The sequence below is a fragment of the Microtus oregoni genome, unplaced genomic scaffold (assembly GCF_018167655.1).
Source record: "Microtus oregoni isolate MIOR12 unplaced genomic scaffold, Mior012 000004F_ref0000308, whole genome shotgun sequence".
NCBI lineage: Eukaryota > Metazoa > Chordata > Mammalia > Rodentia > Cricetidae > Microtus > Microtus oregoni.
Window position 1 is genome coordinate 11,704,982 of NW_024543063.1, and position 23,716 is coordinate 11,728,697.

The 23,716-nt window shown below is 42.1% G+C and overlaps 1 protein-coding gene across 1 annotated transcript in view; it reads right to left on the bottom strand.

The window, feature by feature from the left end:
* LOC121446923 (nuclear body protein SP140-like protein) overlaps positions 1–22,797 on the bottom strand; it is a 61,762-nt gene extending 38,965 nt beyond the window's left edge. Inside the window, 6 exon segments of the mRNA XM_041649824.1 lie at positions 9,926–10,009; positions 10,529–10,636; positions 14,422–14,505; positions 15,403–15,571; positions 16,465–16,627; positions 22,714–22,797. Coding sequence (XP_041505758.1) covers positions 9,926–10,009; positions 10,529–10,636; positions 14,422–14,505; positions 15,403–15,571; positions 16,465–16,627; positions 22,714–22,745 — 640 coding nt within the window. The 5' untranslated portion in view covers positions 22,746–22,797.
* Positions 22,798–23,716: the final 919 nt, after the last annotated feature.

Here is a 23,716-nt window from a genome sequence, read left to right on the forward strand (position 1 = left end):
TGACAGCTGGGGAGCTGGCGTGGGATTGACTTTTGGGTGACAGTTTGATCTGTTTATGGGGGTCAGGACCTGTCCCTGACGCATGAGCTGGCTCTTTAGAACCTATTCTTTATGGTGGGATGCCTCACCCAGCCTTGATGCAAGGGGGAAGCGCTTGATCCTGCCTTAACATGATATGCCATGCTTTGCTGACTACCATAGAAGGCCTTACTCCTTCTGAATGGAGATGGAGGAGGAGGGATAGGAGGGTAGGGCAGAAAGGAGGTGGGGGAGGGAACAGGAGAAGAAGAGAGAAGGGAACCTCTAGTTGGTATATAAAATAAATAAATAAATTTTAAAAAAGAAATTGCTGTCTTAATTTGTAGGTACAATATTTAGCAAATATTCTGTGTTTATTCTTGCTTCATTTCATCTCATTAACTTTTAAAGTCTTTTATCTTGTGTCTGCTCCTGATTCGTTCTGAATATTGGAAGATAATGACCCCCATACACACCAAATAGATGGAAACAAAGGTGGAACACGTCCCCAAGCCAAGCCATTCTCAAAAGCTAATGAATGTGGATCCACCCATCAGGGGCCAAACACTGTGCAAAGACTCTTGGTCCTACCCTAACTTGGGACATTCACAGACATGTGGGGCCTTGTCAGTCTGTGAAATAAGTCGTCTTTCTCACTGTGTATGCAATCGCGGGTCAACTATTGTCATGGAATCAGTCATGTGTCCCCTTTCAGCCTCTATTTCTCACAAGAACCCTAGTACTTCACACATGGCAACACACTCTTCACCCTTATAACCAAGCATCCTCTTTCCATTTATCACGGGGTTCTTTTTTCAGAGCCGCAGCCTCCTATGACAGAGCTTTCACTTCCTTCTTGTGCTCTCGCAATGACTCTGCCTCAAGCCCCTAATACATGGCAGGAGCTCACTAATAATTCCACTCCACAATGGGGGAACTCCACATGTTTGTCAAGTAGCTCTAGAAAACAAGAGAGGAGGTCTCCAATGTTCCCATGTCCCCACTAGTAGTTGTCATTCCAGACCATGCTCTGGAGAACGTTGCATTCTTTGACAAACCCCTATAACCTTGAGGTTGAGACTTTTCTGCAAAATGAACCTTCAGGTTAAGCAAACACAGGCATCTTTCAGAGGTCTGGAAAGGTTCACCTGTGCATGTGTCTGTATAATCAGTCTGAGCCATCAGCCCCTACCTAGGTGTGGTGCAGGTCCTCAGCCCGTCCCCAAAGTGCCTGATCATGGTAGTCTCTCTGTCTCTTCTAAGGGAGAGACATCCTTGTCTTAGCACATTCATGGTCTACTTTTATTTGGTGAACCCTGTAATGTCACTTGCTTGAGAAATCAGTGGCTCCTCCAGACATTTATTTTCTATAGGGTGTCTTGAGCTCTCTGGTGTTAAGTAGAATTCTAAGATAGTTCTCTAAGAGCTTCTTCCATAATCGTGGAGACTGTGAACGTGATAAGCTCTTAATCGTGTGCTTAGCTTAGGTCATGTGGCAGAGCTGGCCTTAAAAGAGAGCATGCCTCAGAGTAGGCCTGGTCTAATCAAATAAGCCCTTTATAAGCAGTGAAGTTTTTTTTTTTCCAGCTGGTAGCAAAACAGAAAATCAGAGACTGGAAGCATGCAGAAGGTTCCAGAGCCTCTTGCTCCCTTCAGGATGGAGGGTGACTCCTGTCAGAGAAAATGAGTAGCTCTGGCGAGCTGAATGATCCATATCAACAACCAGTAGCAAAGTTGTATTCTCCGTGCTACAACCACAAGGAGCTGGATTTCATAAATAAATAAATGAATAAACAGCTGGATAAAATAGGTTGTAGGAATTCTCTCAGAGCCTTCAGAGAAAAGCTCAGCCTGGCTGACATGGTGATTTCAGCCTGGAAAGACTGAGAAGGGAGCTACCCTGAGCATGCCCAGAAATCTGAACTGTGGTGCTGAGATAATATATGGATGTCTAGTTAAGCATGTATATGCAGCATAATTTGTTAAATAATGAATAAGACTTGCATGTCGTCTCTGTTCCAATATACACATCACTTCCTTGTAGCTGTTACTAAGCTGACAAGAAACTAGTAAGAACGAATTCTAGTTTTGTGAAAGTCTGTTCTATCTTCTCAGTTACACTCTATCAGCCAAAGAAATTATAGTATCCAAAAATTACTCATATACAATGATTACAAGGCAAACAAGATTTCTCTAATTCACAAGGCCTTTAAGAAAGTGAAACAATACTTTCTGACATGATCTTCCTATGGTAGATTTTTTTTTTTTTACTTAAAAATTTCCACCGCCTCCAATCCTCCTATTTCCCTCCCCCTCCCTCTCCAGTCCAAAGAGCAGTCAAAGTTCCCTGTCCTGTGGGAAATCCAAGGTCCTCCCCGCTCCATCCAGGTCTAGGAAGGTGAGCATCCAAACAGACTAGGCTCCCACAAAGCCAGTACATGCAGTAGGATCAAAACCCAGTGCCATTGTCCTTGGCATCTCAGTCAGCCCTCATTGTCCGCCACATTCAGAGAGTCCTATTTGATCACATGCTCCATCAGTCCCAGTTCAGCTGGCCTTGGTGAGCTCTCATTAGATCAGCCCCACCATCTCAGTGGGTGGGCACACCCCTCGCAGTCCTGACTTCCTTGCTCATGTCCTCCCTCCTTCTACTCCTCATTTGGACCTTGGGAGCTCAGTCCAGTGCCCCAATGTGGGTCACTGTCTCTAGCTTCATCCATCACCAGATGAAGGTTCTGCAATCTATAGATTCAATGCAATCCCCATCAAAATCCCAACAAAATTTTTCACAGACCTTGAGAGAACAATAATCAGCTTTACATGAAAAAACAAAAAACCCAGGATAGCCAAAACAATCTTATACAATAAAGGTACTTCCGGAAGCATTACCATACCTGATATCAAACTCTATTACAGAGCTACAGTAATGAAAACAGCTTGGTATTGGCACAAAAACAGAGATGTTGATCAATGGAATCATATAGAAGACCCGGATTTTAACCCACAAACCTATGAACACCTGATTTTCAACAAAGGAGCTAAAAGTATACAATGGAAGAAAGAAAGCATCTTCAACAAATGGTGCTGGCATAACTGGATATCAACCTGTAAAAGAATGAAAATAGATCTATATCTATCACCATGCACAAAAATCAAGTCCAAACGGATTAAAGACTTCAATATAAATCTGAACACACTGAACCTGATAGAAGAGAAAGTGGGAAGTACTCTACAACACATGGGCACAGGAGACCACTTCCTATGTATAACCCCAGTAGCACGGACAATAAGGACAACATTGAATAAATGGGACCTCATAAAACTGAGAAGCTTTTGTAAAGCAAAGGTCACTGTCATTAAGACAAAAAGGCAACCTACTGACTGGAAGAAGATCTTTACCAACCCCACAACAGACAAAAGTCTGATCTCCAAACTATATAAAGAACTCAAGAAACTATACCTTAAAATGCTAATTAACCCAATTAAAAAATGGGGCACTGAAGTGAACAGAGAATTCTCAACAGAAGAAGTTCAAATGGCCAAAAGACATTTAAGGTCATGCTCAACCTCCTTAGCGATCAGGAAAATGCAAATCAAAACAACTTTGAGATATCATCTTACACCTATCAGAATGGCTAAAATCAAAAACACCAATGATAGCCTTTACTGGAGAGGATGTGGAGTAAGGGGAACACTCATTCATTGCTGGTGGGAATGCAAACTTGTGCAACCACTTTGGAAATCAGTGTGGCAGTTTCTTAGGAAATTCGGGATCAACCTACCCCAGGATCCAGCAATACCACTCTTGAGGATATACTCAAGAGGTGCTTTATCATACTACAAAAGTATTTGTTCAACTATGTTCATAGCAGTATTATTTGTAATAGCCAGAACCTGGAAACAACCTAGATGCCCCTCAATGGAAGAATGGATAAAGAAAGTGTGGAATATATGTACACATTAGAGTATTACTCAGTGGTAAAAAAAAGACATCTTGAATTTTGCATGCAAATGGACGGAAATAGGAAACACTATCCTGAGTGAGGTAATCCAGACCCAAAAAGATGAATATGGTATGTACTCACCCATAAGTGAATTCTAGCCATAAATAAAGGACATTGAGCCTATAATCCGTGATCCTAGAGAAACTAAATAAGAAGGTGAACCCAAAGAAAAACATATAGTTATCCTCCTGTATATTGGAAGGAGACAAGATTGCCAGGCAAAAATTGGAAACTTGGGGGTGGGGGTAAGGGGAGATGGGGAGAAAAAGAGAGAAGGGGGATGGGGAGAGCTTGAGGGAATGGGATGGTTAAGATGGAGGAAGGGTGGATATGGGAGCAAGGAAGTGTATATCTTAATTAAGGGAGCTATTTTAGCGTTGGCAAGAGACTTGACTCTAGAGGTGTACCCAGGTGTCCATGGATATGTCCCCAGCTAGATCCTTGGGCAGCTGAGGAGAGGGAGCCTGAAATGGCCCTATCCTATAGCCATACTGATGAATATCTTGCATATCACCATAGAACCTATGGTAGATTTTGTTGGATTGTTGGAGCCATTCTCCAGGAGGACAAGAATTGAGAAGACCTTCATGGATTTAAAAATACTCTTTTATCAACTACTTATACTGGAATAACCTGCATTATCATGATCCTTTAATTCTGTTTGAATATTAAAATATATGAATGTTTGTTTATATTTAATGGGGGATATGATATAGAGATCAATACTTTGCATTGGTATGGATCTTGGTTTATTGATATAAATTTAAGATCAATTTTGTTACATTTTTATATATACTCTTGATTAAGATATTGTTTTTGTGCAGCTCAATTAGAAATGCAATGTTTAATTATAAAATATAGGTCAATCAATAATCATCTATAAAAATCAAGCTTGTAGTCACGTTAGATAGGTTTTCCCACTACATGGAGATATTTCAGTTAGATAGGTATTCTTCAAATATTTCAGCGACCTTCAGAATATGGAATTTAAAATGTTTTAAAAACTTCGACTTTTCTTGATAATGAGACACATCTGCTCCTGGCAGCAACAATTACTTCAAGAGAAAGATAGGTATCAAAGAGGCTCCTTGTTGAGTTTGTTAAACATTTGGGCAAGAAACTGCCCTTGCCTGAACTGTTTGACGGAACTTGCAGGACCCACAGAAAAATGACTGCTGTAGCTGACTAAAGAAGGAGAGACAGTCCATCGGGGTTCCTGCTTCATGAAAGAGTCTGCCAGACATTCTGCAGGACTCAGAAGAAAGTCACTGACAAACTGCCAGTATTGGAGAAACTGTCTTTGAAATTTCCTGCTTCATGGAAAAGTCCACAGGATACTATGGACCTCTAGGCTGAAGATGGATGCCCGCAACGTTAAAGAAGAACTTTGGGTGACTGTCCAGGCTGCAAGATGTCTCTGTGAATTCTAGAGTTTTGGAAATTGCTTACAATGCACTTCCTATTTACTTAGGTAATATTATATCCTTCTGGGGTCTTTGATGGAGTTAAATAATAGATAGTTATATTTATAGTTTTCCTTAGTTATGATAAGTGATAAAGTAGATATAAATATTATAACTATAATTCTTGCTTGATACCTGTTTTTTTATATGTAATCTTTCCATGTTAAAGTTAAAACTTTCCTTCATATTTAGACAGAAAAGGGGAGGTGATGTGGGAGGTAATGTATGCTGTGAATATGCTTTACTGCCATTGGTTAATAAAGAAGCTACTTTTGGCCAATGGCTTAACAGAGTAAAGCGAGGCTGAAAGAGATATATTGAGAGAGTAGGCAGAGTAAGGGAGAAGCAATGTAGCCACCTACAGAAGACAGACACATCAGAATATCACTGGTAAGCCACAGCCACATGGCAATACATAGATTAATAGAAATGGGTTAATTTAAGATATAAGAGTTAGTCAGAAATATGCTTAAGCTATTGACCAAACAGTATTGAAACTAATATAGTTTCTGAGTAGTTATTTCATAGTCTTGGCAGTCAGGAATGAGATAACAGCTTCCCCCAGCAGCCAGACTCTAGGGCTATGAGTTCAAACCATGAGAGACATCAGGGGCCTGTAGCTCATGGCCACAGCGATGGGTGATGGTGGCTATTAGCCAGGCTTTGTGCTGGAATCACCTTCAATCATTATGATTCTGCAATGGCCACAACTCTATTATGAGTTGGAAACACTGGATAGTTTTCTTCCTTCTGAGTAGAATAGTTAGCATTCTAACTTTCCTCCCAGGACTGAGATCAGGAAGTGGGCACAAGTTCCCTCTAACCAAGAAGCTGTTAACAATTGATACCTGCTGGAAGAGGAAAAATCATTTTCCCCCAGCAGAGTGCCACTCGGTATATCAACCACATTTCAGGGAAGGCCCTGTGATCAGTAGTAGTTGGCTGACACAGACTTCACCATTTCTATGTGTGCTTCTTTTGCTTTCTTTTGTGGTTTTTATCTTGTTTGTTTGTTTGTTTTGATATTGTGAGAGAAAACAAGATATGCACACATATACACAGAGAGAAGGAGGGATGGAGGGTGGAAAGGAGGGAGTGTGGGAGGGAAAAGGGAAAGTAGGAAGGAAAAAAAGGAAAGAAAAGAACATGAAGTTGTATGGATAAGGATATGGAGAGGATTTGGGATGGGTCGGGGAAGGGGAAATAATATCATCAAAAGATAATTTATGAAAAAATATTTTCAGTAAGTAACTTAAGTTAAAAATATTTTAACTTCTCTTTTCTATCCCTATCCACAGACACAATTCTTTCAAACCACAGACCTATAACTCTCACTGAGTGAAGAGACTTCAAATTTTGTACTCAGTGTCCTCTTACGGAAAAGATAATTTTGGTATGGACAATATTCTCTTGCAAGGCCTCAAATGATGGATTTCCTAAGGGAGAAACTAAGAACTGGAAGTTTCTGTATCAGAGCTAGAAAGATGGCTCAGCAGTGAAGAGTCATACTATTTTTCCTGAAGATGTTAGTACAGTTCCCATAATCAATAGCAAGTGTATCACAACCACCTGTAACTTAGCTCTGGATATGTTACCCTCTTCAGGTCTCTGGGAGCTCCTCACTTGCACAAAATCACACTTAAATACACATGCATTCACGTATTTTTTAAAAAAAAAAAAAGAAGTAACCAAAATAATCCTAATTGTGAGTCCAGCAAGTGGATTTGTATAGCCAAATGACCAGTCATATTGTCATGCTTCGGACAGCCACCAATCTATACCATCCACACTCTACTCATGCACTAGAAACCTACTAGTCCCCTATAGTCACTTATGAAGGTTCATCAATTGATAAGTCCTATGGTTGCACATATATTCTACAAGTGTTCATTCAGAGGGAACAGTACTTTGCCTAGCTACAGCAGAGGTGAAGGACCCACCCCAGACGTGGCCCTGGGAGGTGATAAGATGTGGTGGCCAAGCGCACTCCTGGCCAGACCCAGCCAGCCAGGAGAGAACAGGACTCACAAAGCATAGCTGTTCCTTGGTTAACACTAGGTGGTAGCTATTTCTCCTAGCAGCTCCATTTTCAACGCTGCTTGGGAAGACCTTTGTGCCTCTCACTAGCTCTCTGGATTTTCTCTCCCTAGCATTTACTGTCTTGTTCACCTCTGCAGTATGCACCACATTTTACATTGCCTTTGTGTTAATAGTTTCTAGCACTATCCTTCTGGATATGCAAAACTACATTCTCACACTTTCTAATTCTCCGCGATGTTTTTTTTTTCTGTTCTCTTTAAGCAACCCTATTTGCTAAATAAAACCTCTTTCTGCTGAACCCTTGTGGGCTCCCCTGAGTAGGCAAAGGCATAAACTCTGGGTTTAGATGATGGGAATCTAACCACCTAGAGCCCAAGCGAGACCATCTGGAAACTTGACCTCTGATCTCCTTGTCATTGTCAAGTTCTGAAACATACCAGAAATTTACTGACTCCTGTGCTTCTAGAGAATTACAACTGTAACAATTCCCCCCTTTACAAAGTGCTAAGGGTTTTAAGAATAAAGGGAAGGCAAAATGGCATATGTGTCAAAGAATGTAGGGAAAGTGCCCAAATAATGTAAAAAATACTGATTGAATAGCTTTGGGTTTCATTAAATTACATCAGTCAGATGATACAATACTCCTCTTTGAGATATATATTTCAAATATATATATATATATATATATATATATATATATAGTATAGATAATCACAAAATAAAGTTAAAGCTTAAAAAAGGGTAAAGTCTTTAAAGAGGCAGAGTACAGATAGGCAAGGATTAAACGCAGTAAAGAGAAATAAGTCATGTAAAAATGGAAAATTCACAGAGAGTCTGGATTATGTATATTATTGTGTTATCTTTAATTTTTTTGACTGTGAATGAGCTAAGTACAAAGAGACATTTCATTGTATGGGCTGCTAAGCTAAACCAACATGGCAATTATAAAGGTATTATGACTTCCAAATTTGGGCCTAAGGATATGTTGCTTTGGAAAAGAGGTTCTTCTCTTGTTTCCACAGAGGATGAGATCCTTTAGATTGCTTCCAGACTGGTGTGGTTTGATGAAACAAGAGCCCCCGGAGGTTGCCTTAAACACCCCTCAAAAAATTACTTCACCTGACTGCTGACTGAGATGAACCTAGCACAAAGAATGCACCATGAAAGACCTGATTAACAGTGCCCCCAAACAGCAGGAAGCAGTATGGACAGAACTATGCCCATATTCCCAAATATTGTTCATAATTGTGTGTTTACATTTAAAGAGGGATATGCTATAGAGATGAATAATTTGCTGTGGTTTGGATCTTGGTTTATTGATACAAATTTAAGGTAAATTTGGTTACACTATATATTTCTGCCCTTGATTAAAATATTGTGTTTCTGTAGTTCATTTAAGAATGTAATGCATAAGTAAGAAATATAACTTAATAGATATTCACCTATAATAGTCAAGCTTGTAGTCGTATTAGATTTTCTATATGTATGGAGATATATTTCAGTTAGATAGGTATTCTTCAAATTTTTCAGAGACCTTCAAATATGGCATTTGAAATGTTTTAATAACTTAGAACTTTTCATGACAATGAGACACATCGTCTTCTGGTAGTACAAGTTACTTCAAGAGGAAGATGGGCATCAAAGAGGCTCCTTATGGAGTTGTTTAGCCAATTGGGCAAGAAACTGCCCTTGTCTGGACTGCTTAATGAACTGGGCATGCAGGACCCACAGAAAAATGACTGCTGAACTTGCCTAAAGGTGAGATGATCCTTTGGGGTTTCTGCTTCATGAAAAAGTCTGACAGACATTTTGCAGGACACAGAAGAAAGTGACTGACAAACTACCAATATAGGCAGAACTGTCTTTGAAATTTCCTGCTTCGTGGAAGAGTCTGCCAGATACTATGGGCCTGTAGTATATATATATATATGGTTGTGAGCCTAGCCTTTAACAGTTGAACTCTCCCAACCTCTTTGAGCACTTTAACAAGTTTATGAAAACACAACAAAAATGATCAGCCTGCATAGAAGTTAAAAATTATAAACTTCTTAGTTTCCATGGGGAATAAGAAATGAGAGCAAGAAACTGTTCTATGGATTCAATATAGTATGGCCTTAGTAACTGTGAAGAGACAAAGGCAATGAATGTTGTCTGGCCCCGCAGATTCCTACTAAATTGATATGTGAGTACCTAACCACAAATAATATTTCTTCATGATGCTTCTCATGACTTTTTCTTCCCTGAATTTTCCCCAGAATGCCGTGGGCAAATATGAAGAACAATAGCCAGGGCATGAGCATCTCTTCATCACGATGTGTGCAGAGCAAATGCAAAAGGAAACACCAGCTCAGAATTCAGTGCCCAGCACCCTGCAGACCACACCACACTCCCCTTGCTCACCTGCTTCAGGGCTCGGTGGTGAGGAGAATGTGTCATCGTGGGGCTCTTGTCTATCAAACATTTGTTCACAAGAACTACTTCCCTCTGTAGAAAGGAATGGAAGACTCAGTGGATTTAAACGGCTAAAGAAAAACACATCAGGCCGGGCGGTGGTGGCGCACGCCTTTAATCCCAGCACTCGGGAGGCAGAGGCAGGCGGATCTCTGTGAGTTCGAGGCCAGCCTGGTCTACAAGAGCTAGTTCCAGGACAGGCTCCAAAACCACAGAGAAACCCTGTCTCGAAAAACCAAAAAAAAAAAAAAAAGAAAAGAAAAGAAAAACACATCAGGAGAGCCACTGGCGACAACCAGGATAGTCAAGCTGGCTTAGTGTCTCCTAGGTGAAGGTCTCTGTTTTGGGACTCTGCAGGGAGACTGACATGACTCCTCTGCCACCAGAGGCAGAACATTGGCCAAAATCTCTTCCTTTCCTGAACACCTCATTCCCCTTTGTTTATGACCCACATTGATGCTTCTATGGTTTCTTCTCTCTGAGAAAATAAAGAACAGGTTAAGTGGGGGCATAGGGGAAGACGAGAAGACACCTTCTCTCTTGCAGTTTCACTAGCTGACTGACAAGTAAAGGCTCACTCACCTCTGTTGCATTGTGGGAGGCTAGGTACCTCCTCTGCCTGTTCATCATTCATTTGGGAATTTCCAGGACTACAGGATGCTGAAAAGAAAGAAGAATACAACAAACCATGCAGGGGGACATCAGTTTTCTCAGGTGGGACCCAGGAAACTTGCAAAATATAAGAAAATAAGGAGGACAAGGGATCAAAATGGAAACATTGACTGTGCAATACAAAGAGTGAGTAGAGCAAGGCATCATCTTTCCCCAGCAACCACCACTTCAACATGAACAAAGCATCCACATAGTCTACTCCTAAGAACTGAATTCTTCCAAACAGGAGTCACAAGCTTTTCTCCCTGTTCCACACAGAAGGCAAAGGGTCCAAGAAGAATCAGGGAGTCAAAGTAACTAAGAATGTCTTATACAATCTACTGTCTTGAAGAACAAGAGAGGCAGACAGGAAGGTGGGGGACTTTAGGGAGGAAAATAAACAGAATCCTTATGACAGCAAGAAGTTGTTAAACTAAAGGGGAGAGGAGGGTGTACCACCTGCATGTCTGAGTGACTCGAAGAGTTGGAGACAATGCATTTGATGGAACAAGACTGAATGAGGAAAGGCACCTGAGACTAAGGAACTGTCTCTGAAGTTGTAAGGTAAAAACAAGAGATATGATGTCGAGGGGGGTCCTGTGAAGATGGCTCAGTAGTTAAGAGTGCTTGCTGCTCTTCCAGGAGACTCAGGTTCAATTCCCAGTGTCCCTTGGAAGCTCACAACTGTCTGCAATTTCAGAGGCAAGGGGCTTGACACCCTCTACTGTCCTCCTTAAACACCAATCAAGTATGTGGTGCAGACAGACAGATATATGCAGGCAAAACTCTCATACATATAAATATAAATTAAAATAAGAGAGATATGATTTGGCTTTTCTGTTGGAAAAGGGAGAAGATGGACAGGGGTGATACGTGGAAGACTGGATTACATTGGTGAGGGGCAGTCACTAACAGCCCTGCTTGGGAAGGGAGAAACAGTGTCCTATGCTGAGACAGAGACACCAGCAGAGGAGGCAGGTCCATGGGCAACTATGCAAACATCTTCTTGAAGAACATCTGCATAGAGGAGTCTCTTAGAGAGTTGTGTGAAGACATCCAAGCCTGCAGATGGAAAACTGACAGGCAAGTCTGGGGGTTTGTATTTTGGAATTACAGATGGGAGCAGATAAGAGTACCTGGGAGAGACTGATCACCCTTGCACATTTTCCAAGGCCACCTGAAAAGTTGGTGACAATAATCTGAAAACTCGCAGTTAATGCGCTCACCTTAAGCCAAGAGTTGGGTTTGGCTAGGCCCCTTCAGTATCTCAATCTGTTTTCTCTCTCCCTGAAGATAATTTTTGCTCTCAACTGAATTAAAATTTTATTGTTATTATTATGTTGTAGCTGCTGTTGCTATTGTATTTATCTGGGTATGGGAGAGTGTCTCACATACCATGACACATACATGGAGGCCACAAGACAGCTTACAGGAATCAGCTCTCTTTTCCCTTCGTGTGAGTCCCAGGAATAGAACTCAGGTCATCAAGCTTGGAAGCACATGCCATTTAACTGGCCTTCTACTGGGTTTTAGTTCATTCTTCTTTGTCTTTTCTCTGTGTGTAGGGCTGATGACTCTCCTACACTATCTATCAGCATCTTCCCTTTACATAACGTTCTCCACATTTTAAACTCTGCACCTTGTTTTATAATTGAAATTAGCTCCCCCCACACACACATACACACACACACACACACACACACACACACACAGAGAGAGACTGTTCTCATTTCTCTAGTTAAGTCTGTTCTCTTTAGTTAACTTGCTGTTTCTGTTTTTTTCAACTCAAATTTGAATCTAAACCTTTCTTTTCTGTCCTTTCTGTAGATTCTGTTTTAGCATCCTTTCAAGTCAGAGGAAGTCTTCTTCACCGTGGACAAAGAAGGAGAGATCCCCTTCCCAAGTCATCCCCAAGAGATTTATCAATTTCAGTTGTACTCCTCATGCCCAACAAAGGGGAAAGTAGCTAAAGGGGATCAATCCTGCTCAGTACTGCACCCAAAATGGTGATATTAGGATTCCATGTCTATTTAGGTAAAACTAGCTTTAACTCAGAACCCCAGATTTGATGGCTCCATCTGGAGTTCTCAACTCCCCTCTCCTGATGTACAATCTGTACTCAAGAAAATCTCAACCAGCTTGAATTTTGATTTCTATGCTGCTTGTGTCTCCTGAAAACAATTCAAAAGCTAAACATAATCTGGCCATTTGTGGGGAGGGGTGGGAGAAAAGAAAAGAACGACGGGTTGGAAAGATGGATGGATGGTTGGAAGAATGGATGAACAGATGCACAGATGGATAGATAGGTAAACAGACTGGCAGGTGGATGGGTGGTTATATTGATATGTGGGTGAGTTAGTAGACGTATGGATAGATGGATATGTAGATGTATAGATCAGCAGTAGATAGATAACTAGATGGCTGTGTTGGTACATGGATGACAGATTGGTGAACAGGAAAGGAGGTAAAAGGAATGAAGGTTCTTCTCTGTGACAATGGAAATAAAGCTACTTATAAAATAGGTCATTAAAATCTGCATCATTGGAGCTGGAGAAATGACACAGTGGTTAAGATCAGTGACTCTTCTTCCTGAGGTCCTGAGTTCAATTCCCAGCACCCATATGGTGGCTCACAACACCAGTTCAAAAGGACTTGACACCCTCACACAGACATCATGCAGGCGAAACATCGGGGCACATAAAATAAAATTAACTAATTAAAAAAGAAAAGAAAAACTTATCACCTTCTGGACTTCTGATCTGTCTTCTCCACTCATTTGTAAAGAAGATTTCTGGGTCATTAAAGAGAAAAAACATGAAAGACAGCTGGTAACGACCTGAATTCATACCTGGTGTGAATAGGCGGGACTCTGAGAGAGTATCAAGTCATTGCCTGAGAGTGGGCATGCTTGCACCTCCAAGATTTGCCAATGTCTGTGAGCAGCTTGCCTGGCCCCATCTCCTTTTCCAGTCTCCAGCACCATCTTCCCACACTGCTGTCTCTCTACCATGCATCTATTTATGGAATTCACTGATCTGACCTTTTCTTGCTGACTGCTGCCCTATCTTTCCATTTCTGTCTTCCCTCTCATCATCTATTTTTATAGATTTTACACATTTCCCCTAATGCCACATTTCATTGTTCCTGTGTGATCTCTAACAAATGTGTTTACATTTTTCACTTTCTTATCAAACTCCATCCTGAGAACACATTCGTGTGACAATCATATGACATTTTAACCTAGGATGGACCACGTTAAGACAGACATCATGTAGGCTGATACGATCAGTGAGTGAGTGACCCAATAACTGGGATCTTTAGGGGCAGAGCACTCTACACTGTCAACACAATAAAGAACTCACTTCACAGCACATATCTCAGAAATTTCTTCCCCATTATTAAGTGACACATGACTATATATTAAGCCAGATTGATTTAGATAAACTCAAGTCTGCTTAGGAATCTTCTGTTCTTGCCTCTAATCTTCATTTTTATGAATTTGTACCCTTTAAATATGCAAAAGCTCTTCTTTTCAAAGACTCATCCTCCTTCCCTTCTTGTCTCCCACTAGGGACAGCATCCACAACCTGAACAAAAGTGTGTGTGTGTGTGTGTGTGTATTTTTGTGTGTTCATGCATGCATAAATATGTGCATTGTGTGCATGCATGTGCGTGTGTGTATACATGCTTGCGTGTGCGTGTGCACGTGCATGTGTTGGGAATGGTGAGGCAAAAAGGGTGAAGACAGGAAAACAGCACCAGTGAGGTAATTTGCAATCTAAGAACAGAATCACCTTCTGTAACAACTGCTGGCAGTCTGGGCCTCTCATCAGCATCTCTTCCATTTATCCTCTGAGGAGTCCTGTGATTGTTGGACCCTGAAGAGAAACAAGACAATGACTGAATTAGACAGCAATGAGGCAGATACCTCCAAGCACTCTTTCATAGTGCTGGCCCTCAGCACCTCATGTGAGATACTTGCCCCCATCCACCTAGAGCCCTGCTCTGTCTCTTTTCTCTCTGCTCATTCCTATTACTTTCTTCTCATCTTTTGGTCCCCAGTGCTGTTCTTCTACAATATAAAGCATCACACATGCCTCAGCCCTTTTCTTCCTTGTTGATCTCAATGCTCTTTAGCACAGCCTCCTTTCATCTCTGAGCTTCCTTTGACCCTAGAGCTCTTATCTCCATGTGACAGGCTCCAATTCTACCATCTCTCTGTTTCACCTTTGGATCAGGCTCATCGCACTCCTCATGTTCCCAAGATCTCCCCTGAGAACCATGTTCAGTGATCCTAGTCACTCAACTCTAAAAGCCCACCTTCTTTTCATACTCTAAGTTGACACAGAGTGCCCTCTCTGGTACCTGGGTCCAAGAGGGGTTTCCCCTGTGATCTCTCTCTTTGTCAAAGAAGGAAGTTGATGTAGGACTCCACTGAATGGTAAATTTTCTGATACAAGAGACATATTTTTATGGTTGGACATGTTTGTAAGCATCAGAGACCCTGCTCCTTTCTAAGGAAACTTGCCATTTATAGTGTGTCTTAATAGTATGAAACACAGGTTTGGGCTGAACACTTATCCCCGTTACATGGCCTATGTGTAAGCTCCTGACTACATGGGCCATGTGCATTTCCTACATTACCCCTGTGTTTGGCATGTCATGGTCCCTCAGTAAATTCTATGTTAACTATCAGTGAAAAAAAATGAATGAGTGATTGAATGAATGAATGAAATTGCCTTGAACTCCCGGAAGCAAGTGAGAGCTATAGTTACCATCTGGGAAGTTTCTTAGAGTCTCCTTTAAGTCTGGGTAGGCGTTCAGATGCGTCGCGCTGAATATCACTTTGAGAAGTGATAGGCTGAACTCATTCTGTAGGTCACTGAGGATGTCATACACTACTCTTTCCGGTGGGATCAGGTTTTCACAACTTTGTTGACAAGTCTTAAAAATATTGAAGGAAGAATTATGTCACAATGGATTTATGATTTTATAAGAGAGGCTTAGAATGGTTCAAACGCCATTTGATTTCTTGTGAAGTGTCTGAGTTTTGCATTGATCAGGTGACATCTTACATGTCCTCTCTGCAATGACAGACCCGTGCTTATCCGAGAGCAGCTCTGATGCTGACACACAGTTCACAGGAAGGAGTATCTCTGAAGAATGATCAAAGGATATGTCTGTAAGAGCCAGGCCAAGATGCTCCACTATGAACCTAACAGGTCATGAGAGGCTGTCTGGGACCACACAGGAACTCCCCAGAGACTGACCTGGTCTGCAGGGCTCAAGGCAACCAAGTGAACATCCTGGCCATAGGGCAAAGGCTTGTCATCATTATCCCCAGGGGACCCCATCACCAACTTTTACTACATTTTAGGGCCTCAGTGGTGCCTGAACAGCAAGGAGAATTTGGAGAGAGAGAAGCAAGCAAGACTTCTGGTTCTATTCTCACGTGACACACTGCCTGTGACTTTCAAAACTCTCAGGCTCTGGGATTTGAAATAAGTAAACTTTGTAAGGAAGCCCTGCTTGGATGTGTCCACTGGCATCCTAGTTTCTGTTGTTACACTGCACAAGTAAACCTGGGGTGCTCTGCCCTTTAGGGAATTCCCACACCCCATCTATCCCCTCTCACCATTTAACTCAACCCCAATTACTGCAGAGACCAATATGAATGTTTCCTGTGATGCCTGCTTCTCCTGTCACCTCTGACTTCCAAGAAGTGAAGGTCCCCCCTCCCTGGAGGCCCTTCAGCCTGTTGGCAGCATTCCGAGGTTCAGAGGAATACATCACAGGGCAGGCTGACTGTCAGGGCTGAGTTCCTTCTCCTCACTCACCCGGAACTTCTGCTCAGAGATGTAGCCGCGGTCTCGGAGGCTCATAAGGAAAGGAAACGGCCTTGTGATGGCACTTGCGATTTCCACCTTATTTTCTCTGAAGTGTTTGAAGATGAGCCCATAGTCAGGTGACTCCTCTTCGCTTGGGTACTCTGAGCTTGCCCTAAGGGATATATTTCATGTAGAAGTAGAAACTGGTTTACAAGAGGCTACCAGTGGCTGGATAACTTTTGGTATGAAGGATGGTCCCCTAAAAGGAACAATTTTAAGTAAAACTGAAACTTTAAACATCTAAAATGCTGGTACAAGTTGTGATTCTTTTGGTTTTATTTTTGTGAGACAGGATACTACCTGTAAGTCTGGCTTGCCTAGAATATGTTATATAGACCAGGCTAGCCTCAGAGATTCTTCTGAGTGCTCCACCATACTCAACACAATGATTAGTTTTAATTGTCAACCTGACATACTCTAAAATCATCTGAGATTGTGTGAGTTGTAAGGGACTGTCTAGATTAAGGTGGTCTATGGATCCATCAGTCTGGGTGTGTCTTCATTATGCTAATTGCTATGGGAAGATCCAGCCCGCTGTGGGCAGCACCAATTCCTAGGTAGGAGGATCCTAAACAGCTTTAAGTGTCGGGAATAAATTGAACACTGACAGGCACTTTTGCATTCTCTTCTCTCTTCTTTGGATTATGGGTATGACCAGCTGTTTCAAGTTTCAGCCTAGTTTCCCTGCAATGATGAACCATAAGCTGGACCTATGAGAGTACAAGTTCCTTCTCAACCAGGTCTCTTTGTGTCAGGGTCTCTTATCACAGCCGCAGAAATGAAACAATCCATATGGCAGGGTACAAGGAAACAGCAAAGACTGCTACACCCTCTTCTTCCAGCTCATATGTGAAGGCAAAATTGATAAACAGTTGATCCAGGACTGAGGAAGCGTTCTACCCAAGTACACACTGAGTGGCTCATCCTCTATGACTTCACATGTTTTCTTCTCTCCTCCTTGCTCCCCACCTCCCTGCAGTGATGGAGGGGATCTCTCTAACAACTCAGAACCAGCACTTCTTAACCACGCTGTCGTCAGCTATAGTGCCTGATATCACAAGTGGCTGCTGCTCTCTGCCCAAAGACAGAGTCCAGAGAAAGGACCCTCTAGGGAAAGGAGGCCCAGAAGCCCAATGAGACATGGAAGTTGTTTGTTCATGCTATCGACCTCATTCTGGTGGACAAATGGAAACAAATTATGTTGGATAGTACAATGGCAGAAGCAAGAGAGCTGGGCATAGTACAAGGGTCTGTAGTCATGGCATCCTGGAGGCTGAAGCAGAAGGACCATCATGGCCTACATAGTGATTTGCTTTCTTTATAATTTTACTGAGTATTTACACTTCACAGTATTAGCACATGTAGAGGTCAGAGGACAACTTTGTGGAGTGGACTTCGTTCTCTCTTTTCACTCTTTTTCTGGTTCTGGGCATCGGACTCAGGTTGCCTGGTTTGCCTGGGAAGCTCCTTTACCCACTGGCATTTGCTGGCCCTGACCTAGTGACTTCGAGGCAAGACCCCATCTCAAATAATGGAAAAAAGAAATCAATACCGACCAGCAAATTTCTACTACACAACAAGTGGCAGGAGGGCTAGTGAGATGGCTCAGTGGCCAAAGAGCTTGCCCTCTTGTGTGATGACCTGAGTTCAACCCTGGAACCCAGAGGGTAGAAGGAGAGAACCAGCTCCTGCAAGTGGGGGAGGAGAAGAGTAAAAACACGACACATGAGTATGAAGATGCCATGATGAGCTCCGCTATTATGTTCACTAACCTAAATAATGAATTAAAAATAAAAATAAAAAACATTAAAATAGGGAACATCTTTCTTTTTGCCTTTTGCTTACTTCAGAATTTTATCATGTTTTTGAAAATTTCATACATGAATACTGTATTTATATCATTTCTACTTCTCCCTTTCTCCCTCAAGTCCCCCATGCTTTCCTTCTCCACTCCCCCTCCAATATCTTCTTTAATTATTCTCTCTCTCTCTCTCTCTCTCTCTCTCTCTCACGCACACACACGCACACACACACACACACACACACACACACACACACATATATATATATATACACACACACACAAATACATATACAGAGATAGGTACATGAGAGAGAGATAGGTAGGTAGATAGATAGATAGATAGATAGATAGATAGATAGATAGATAGAATTTGCTGATATCTTTTAGTGTTGTTCCTATGTATATGTGTTTAGGGCTGACCACTAGGCCCTGGACAACCTTACAGAATGAGGTTATCCCTGGAGAATAATGGTTGATTCTCCTCTTCTCAGAAGCCATCAATTCCCTGTAGCTCTTCATCTAGGGGTGGGGCCTTATGAAAGCCCCTCCCCCATCAACACCAGCACATCAACTGGTGCTGTCACTGAGGGTACAACTTTTTTTAAAATGCTTAAAATGTCACCCAAATGCTAAGTCACTGAGAATGGTGACTTGTGCGGTGTAGTCTGGGCAATCCTGACACTGCTCAAGACTTCTTCGGATGTCACTGAGGACACGCTCTTCTCAGACTAATACTGAAATACCATCTGCTCTTTATCTCTCTCCTCCTCCAGAAAGTTTCCAGTGCACTTCTCAAAGGTTCCCTGGGCTATGGCATCACAGCTGATTAGACACGGAAGTAACCAGGGATATCAGGGAACTTTGCCTAAACAAGAGAGTAAAGGCATTTTCAAAAAGTTAAAGCAAGATTACATCCTATCCTTTATTGTTAATTTAGAAAATATTGTTATTTCCATAAAAATACCTTACTTGTGATCGTGATAGGTCTATTGCTAACTACATTTAAGAATAAATATTCTAAAAGTCTGAAGTTTATAACTAATGGTAACTCACATTAGATTTAACCCAGAAAACTAGCTTTAGACATTCCCCATAATTTTTAAGGGAAAAAAAAGGATGTGGTTATGCACACCTCTAATCCCAGCACTTCAGAGGCAGAGGCGGAAGGTTCACCACGAATTCAAGGCCAGCCTGGTCTATGTAGTGAATTCCAGGCTAGTCAGGGTTACACGACAAACAGACACAAAGGATATCAAAGATATCCAATGTCAAAAACCTTCAGAAGTATTATGTTTCACAAAGAGTCTATATTCCACATGTAGTAATATAACAAAATTACACAATAATTTTTATCTTAAACTTGAGGAGGTTGTGTGTGCTCATGTATATGTGCCTGGTATGGGGGTAAGGGGTCCAGGTGCTCTCACTTTTTTTTTTGAGACAAGGTCTTTCACTGAACCTGAATATCATTAATTCAGCTGGATTAGCTGGCCAGTGAACTTCAGAGACCCAACTGTGTCCACTGCCCTAATTCTGGAGTTAAAAACACACATCACCACATCCAGATTTTATGTGGGTTCTAGGGATCTGAACTCAGCTCTTCATAAGTGAATTGGAGCAAAACCAGGAGTTAGAGCTGAATTATTTCACACAAGATAAATTGAATGCTGCGGCCAAACTAAAGCAATGCAGCAAATTAATCAGAAACCCAAAAGTGCCACGGTGTTAAAACTAAACTTCAAATGCCGCAAAGCAATGAGCAGTGAAGAAAACAGACTGTTTGGCAAAAACAAAGAGCCATAAGATACAGAGGTTTCTCCAAACATCATTCTCAAGAGGATGCCCAGAAGAAATCTCCAGTACTAAAAAAAAAAAAAAAAAAAAAAAAAAAAAATTGATGAAGGAATTCAAGGAAAAAAAAGAATCATAAAGTGCTATGGACAAAAGGAAAAGGCCTAAAAAGAAAGTGTAGTGATATTTTGTTTATGTTTTAATCAATAAAGCTTGCCTAGAGATAAGAGTGCAGAGCTAAGCCACTAGAAGCCAGGCAATGTTGGTGCACACCTTTAATCCCAGGACTCGGGGAGACAGAGGCGGGGGGATCTCTGCTAGTTCAAGGCCACCCTGGGCTACACAAGATCCTTCCAGTCTAAAAAAGAAACAGAGCCAGGCGGTGGTTGCTCACACCTTTAATCCCAGAACTTGAAAGTCACACACCTTTAATCCCAGCACTAGGGCAGTAGAGACAGAAAGGGATATAGCTAGGCAGAGAGAGGAATATGAAGTGGGAGGCCAGGAGAGTGGATATAGTCAGAAGACGCTGTCTGGGGACAGAGGTAAAAGTAAAATGAAAGTTTTTATGAATGTCTCAGATGGTGCCCTGTGTTAATAATTGGTCTAAATGTGAATGGTCTAAATATAACCATTAAAATAGAATACATTTGAAAACTGCCACTAATGTTGTAAAGAAAAGAGAGTCACTTGAGGAGCTGGTGAGATGGCTCAGTAGACAAAGACCCTGAGTTTGATCCCCAAGGCCTACATGGTGGAAGGAGAGAATCAACTCTCACAAGTTGTCCTCTGATCCCAATTTACACACTGTGTATATATAATATACACACTTGCACACATACAATAAATGAATGTAATTTGAAAAGAATACTATGGGTGTAAACAGGTAAAAATACGGCGCTTTCTCTTACTCTGAAGTTAAAAAAAAATTAAAGCTGAGATTCACCAAAGACAGTAGCTCGGGGGAAATGTATAGTGTTAAATGTATGTATCAAATGATAAGAGAGGTCCATATGAAAATCTTCTGAAGAATCAGGAAACGTAAGAAAAGCAATTTCATCCCAAATGAAAACTAAAGATGTAATAAAAATTCAGTAAAAGTCCATAAAATTAAAATAAATTAGAATTATCCTTAAACCCAAGGGGTGTAATTATATATCACACCAAAAAACTACTCCTTTAGAAAGATCAGTAAAGTTATCTTTATCTTTTTAAATTATATCTCTAGTCAGGTTAACAAGGAAAAAACAAACGAATACCAAGACGCAAGATATGAATTCCTCAGACATTGAAAGGGCAGCAGAGACGAGAGAGCAGCCATCCCTGTATCTGCAGATTGGTTGACGGCAGCTACAAAAATGGCCAAATATATTTAAAAACAGAAACTACCAAAATTTACACTCTGAGAGTGGTGTCCCCTGAACAGGCTGGTAGTAAAGAAACTGAACCAGTAATTTATACCACCCCACTCCCAAAAGAGACAGCCGTCTGTCGGCATCACTATTGGTTTTGACTAAACTTCATCGGAGAAGCGATGCTTTCTTAGAACTGTTGCAGGACCAGAAGTAGCCTTGACTGAGTCCCTGTTAGAGGACAATTAGCTCCATACACTTTTTGTTTTGATTCTTCTATTTTCCTTTGCAATTATGTATATGTGTGTCTGTCTCAATGTGTGTCTCCTGCATGGAAGCACACTGCCTGTGGAAGACTTAAGGGGATGTCTGGTCTTCTGGAGCTGGAGTCAGAGGCAATTGGAAGCCCCAGGATGGGTGTTGGGGACCCAACCCATTATGTCTCTTAACCGCTGGGCCAACTCTCCAGGCTCTCTTCCCATGTGTTTGTAAGGTAAGATAATTTCGATCCATTTCTAATCACTATGTAGTCACCATAGGTTAAACAAAAGATAAAGGCATAAAGGCTGCACCCACTCCCCACCTGCTTCCTTTAGTCATTGGTCTTCATCAGCTTTCGCTTCCTTCATGAACTGACCTAAGCCACACAGGAGGACTCAGAGCTCAACTGTCCCCAACTCAACTGAGAAAAACTCGGCAACAGAAGGAATTAGGTTTTCATGATTTCATAAAGATCATTTTTGGACAAAGTTATCTTTTAGAATGATAATTAGAGAGAGATGAGAGGTCAGAGTCCTGATGAACAGGCCACTCCTACAGGAGCTCCCAGAAGTCCACACAGTGTCAGCCCAGTTATGTGACAGGAACAAGGAATGAAGTGAGGTGAGTTGAGGTGGCTATAGGACTCTCCAATAGCTAGCCAACAGCAGTGACAACTGCTTGTCCCCCCCACCCCAATTTTTTTAGATTTTCAAGACAGGGTTTCTCTGTAGATTTGGAGCCTCTCCTAGAACTAGCTCTTGTAGACCAGGCTGGTCTCAAACTCACAGAGAACCACCTGCCTCTGTGTCCTGTGTGCTGGGATTAAAGGCGTGCACCACTGCCGCCTGGCTTGTCCCAGTTCTTAATCTCTTTGTGATCTCATTCTCTCAAGTTCCCATGGACCCATGGACCCAGACTGGGAGGCCCTGGTAACACATACAAACATCCATCTTAGCAGATCACAGGACAAGGAGAAGGGAAAGGACTTACCTGCTACTGGATCCATTGTCCCCTCCTGCCATCCCCTACACAGCCCTGAAGGTGCCTTGAGCCAAGGAGTGTACCACTCTGAGCCTCTGGGATGTTCAGAGAGAACTCTTTCCAGGTCCTTCAAAGAGGAGAAGAAAGAAAGTGAAACCCGCTCAGCTGTGACATACTTGGCTTCATTCACACTTGGTTTGGTCCCCTTGTGTCTGGCGGGTTTCCTCCCCCACTCTGCCCTTCCCCCTCCCTCTGCACTTCCCCATCCTGCCTCTGGCCAGAGGGGAGGAGCAAAGACAACTCAAGTTTCTAGAAAACTGGGATCCCTGGTTCACTCCAAGGAAAGGTGGGAGAGTCTGTCAGCTCAGGGCTCAGAGCTGTCTGAGGAGAGGTGGCTGTGGAAAATAGGAAGAAAGTAGCTCCTTTGTCCTTTCCTGGGGTGGTGCCTAGAAGGACAAGGAAGAGTAGGTTGTCCACATCTCTCAGACTTGTGGCTGTCCTGGCAACCTAGGAGAGTTGGACCTGATATTTGAGCAGAAGACTAGGAAAAGCCTGAAGGTGTGGCCTCCTAAAGTTCCTGGAGCTTCTGAATGTAGGCAGAAACAAGAAAACTCTCTCCCCTGCCTCATCCAACCAAGGGCAGTTCAGAGAATCCAGGCATAATAGGTTGTTCAAGTATGCCCTTGAAAGCTGGGCAACGAAGGGTTTCAGCAATTTCGCCTAGCTCTTAAAAACAAGAGATTTCGGACAAAGGGGTGGCCGGTAGCTCCTTTGTTCCCATAGCCTGCCCGCAGTGAGCAAGGTGGGTCCTTCCTTGGATCTGAAAAAGCCTGGGATAAAACCGGACTCTCTGGAACATAGCAGACAATGAGGACTACTGAGAACTCAAGAACAATGGCAATGGGTTTTTGATCCTACTGCACGTACTGGCTTTGTGGGAGCCTAGGCAGCTTGGATGCTCACCTTATTAGACCTGGATGGAGCTGGGGGTTCCTTGGACTTCCCACAGGGC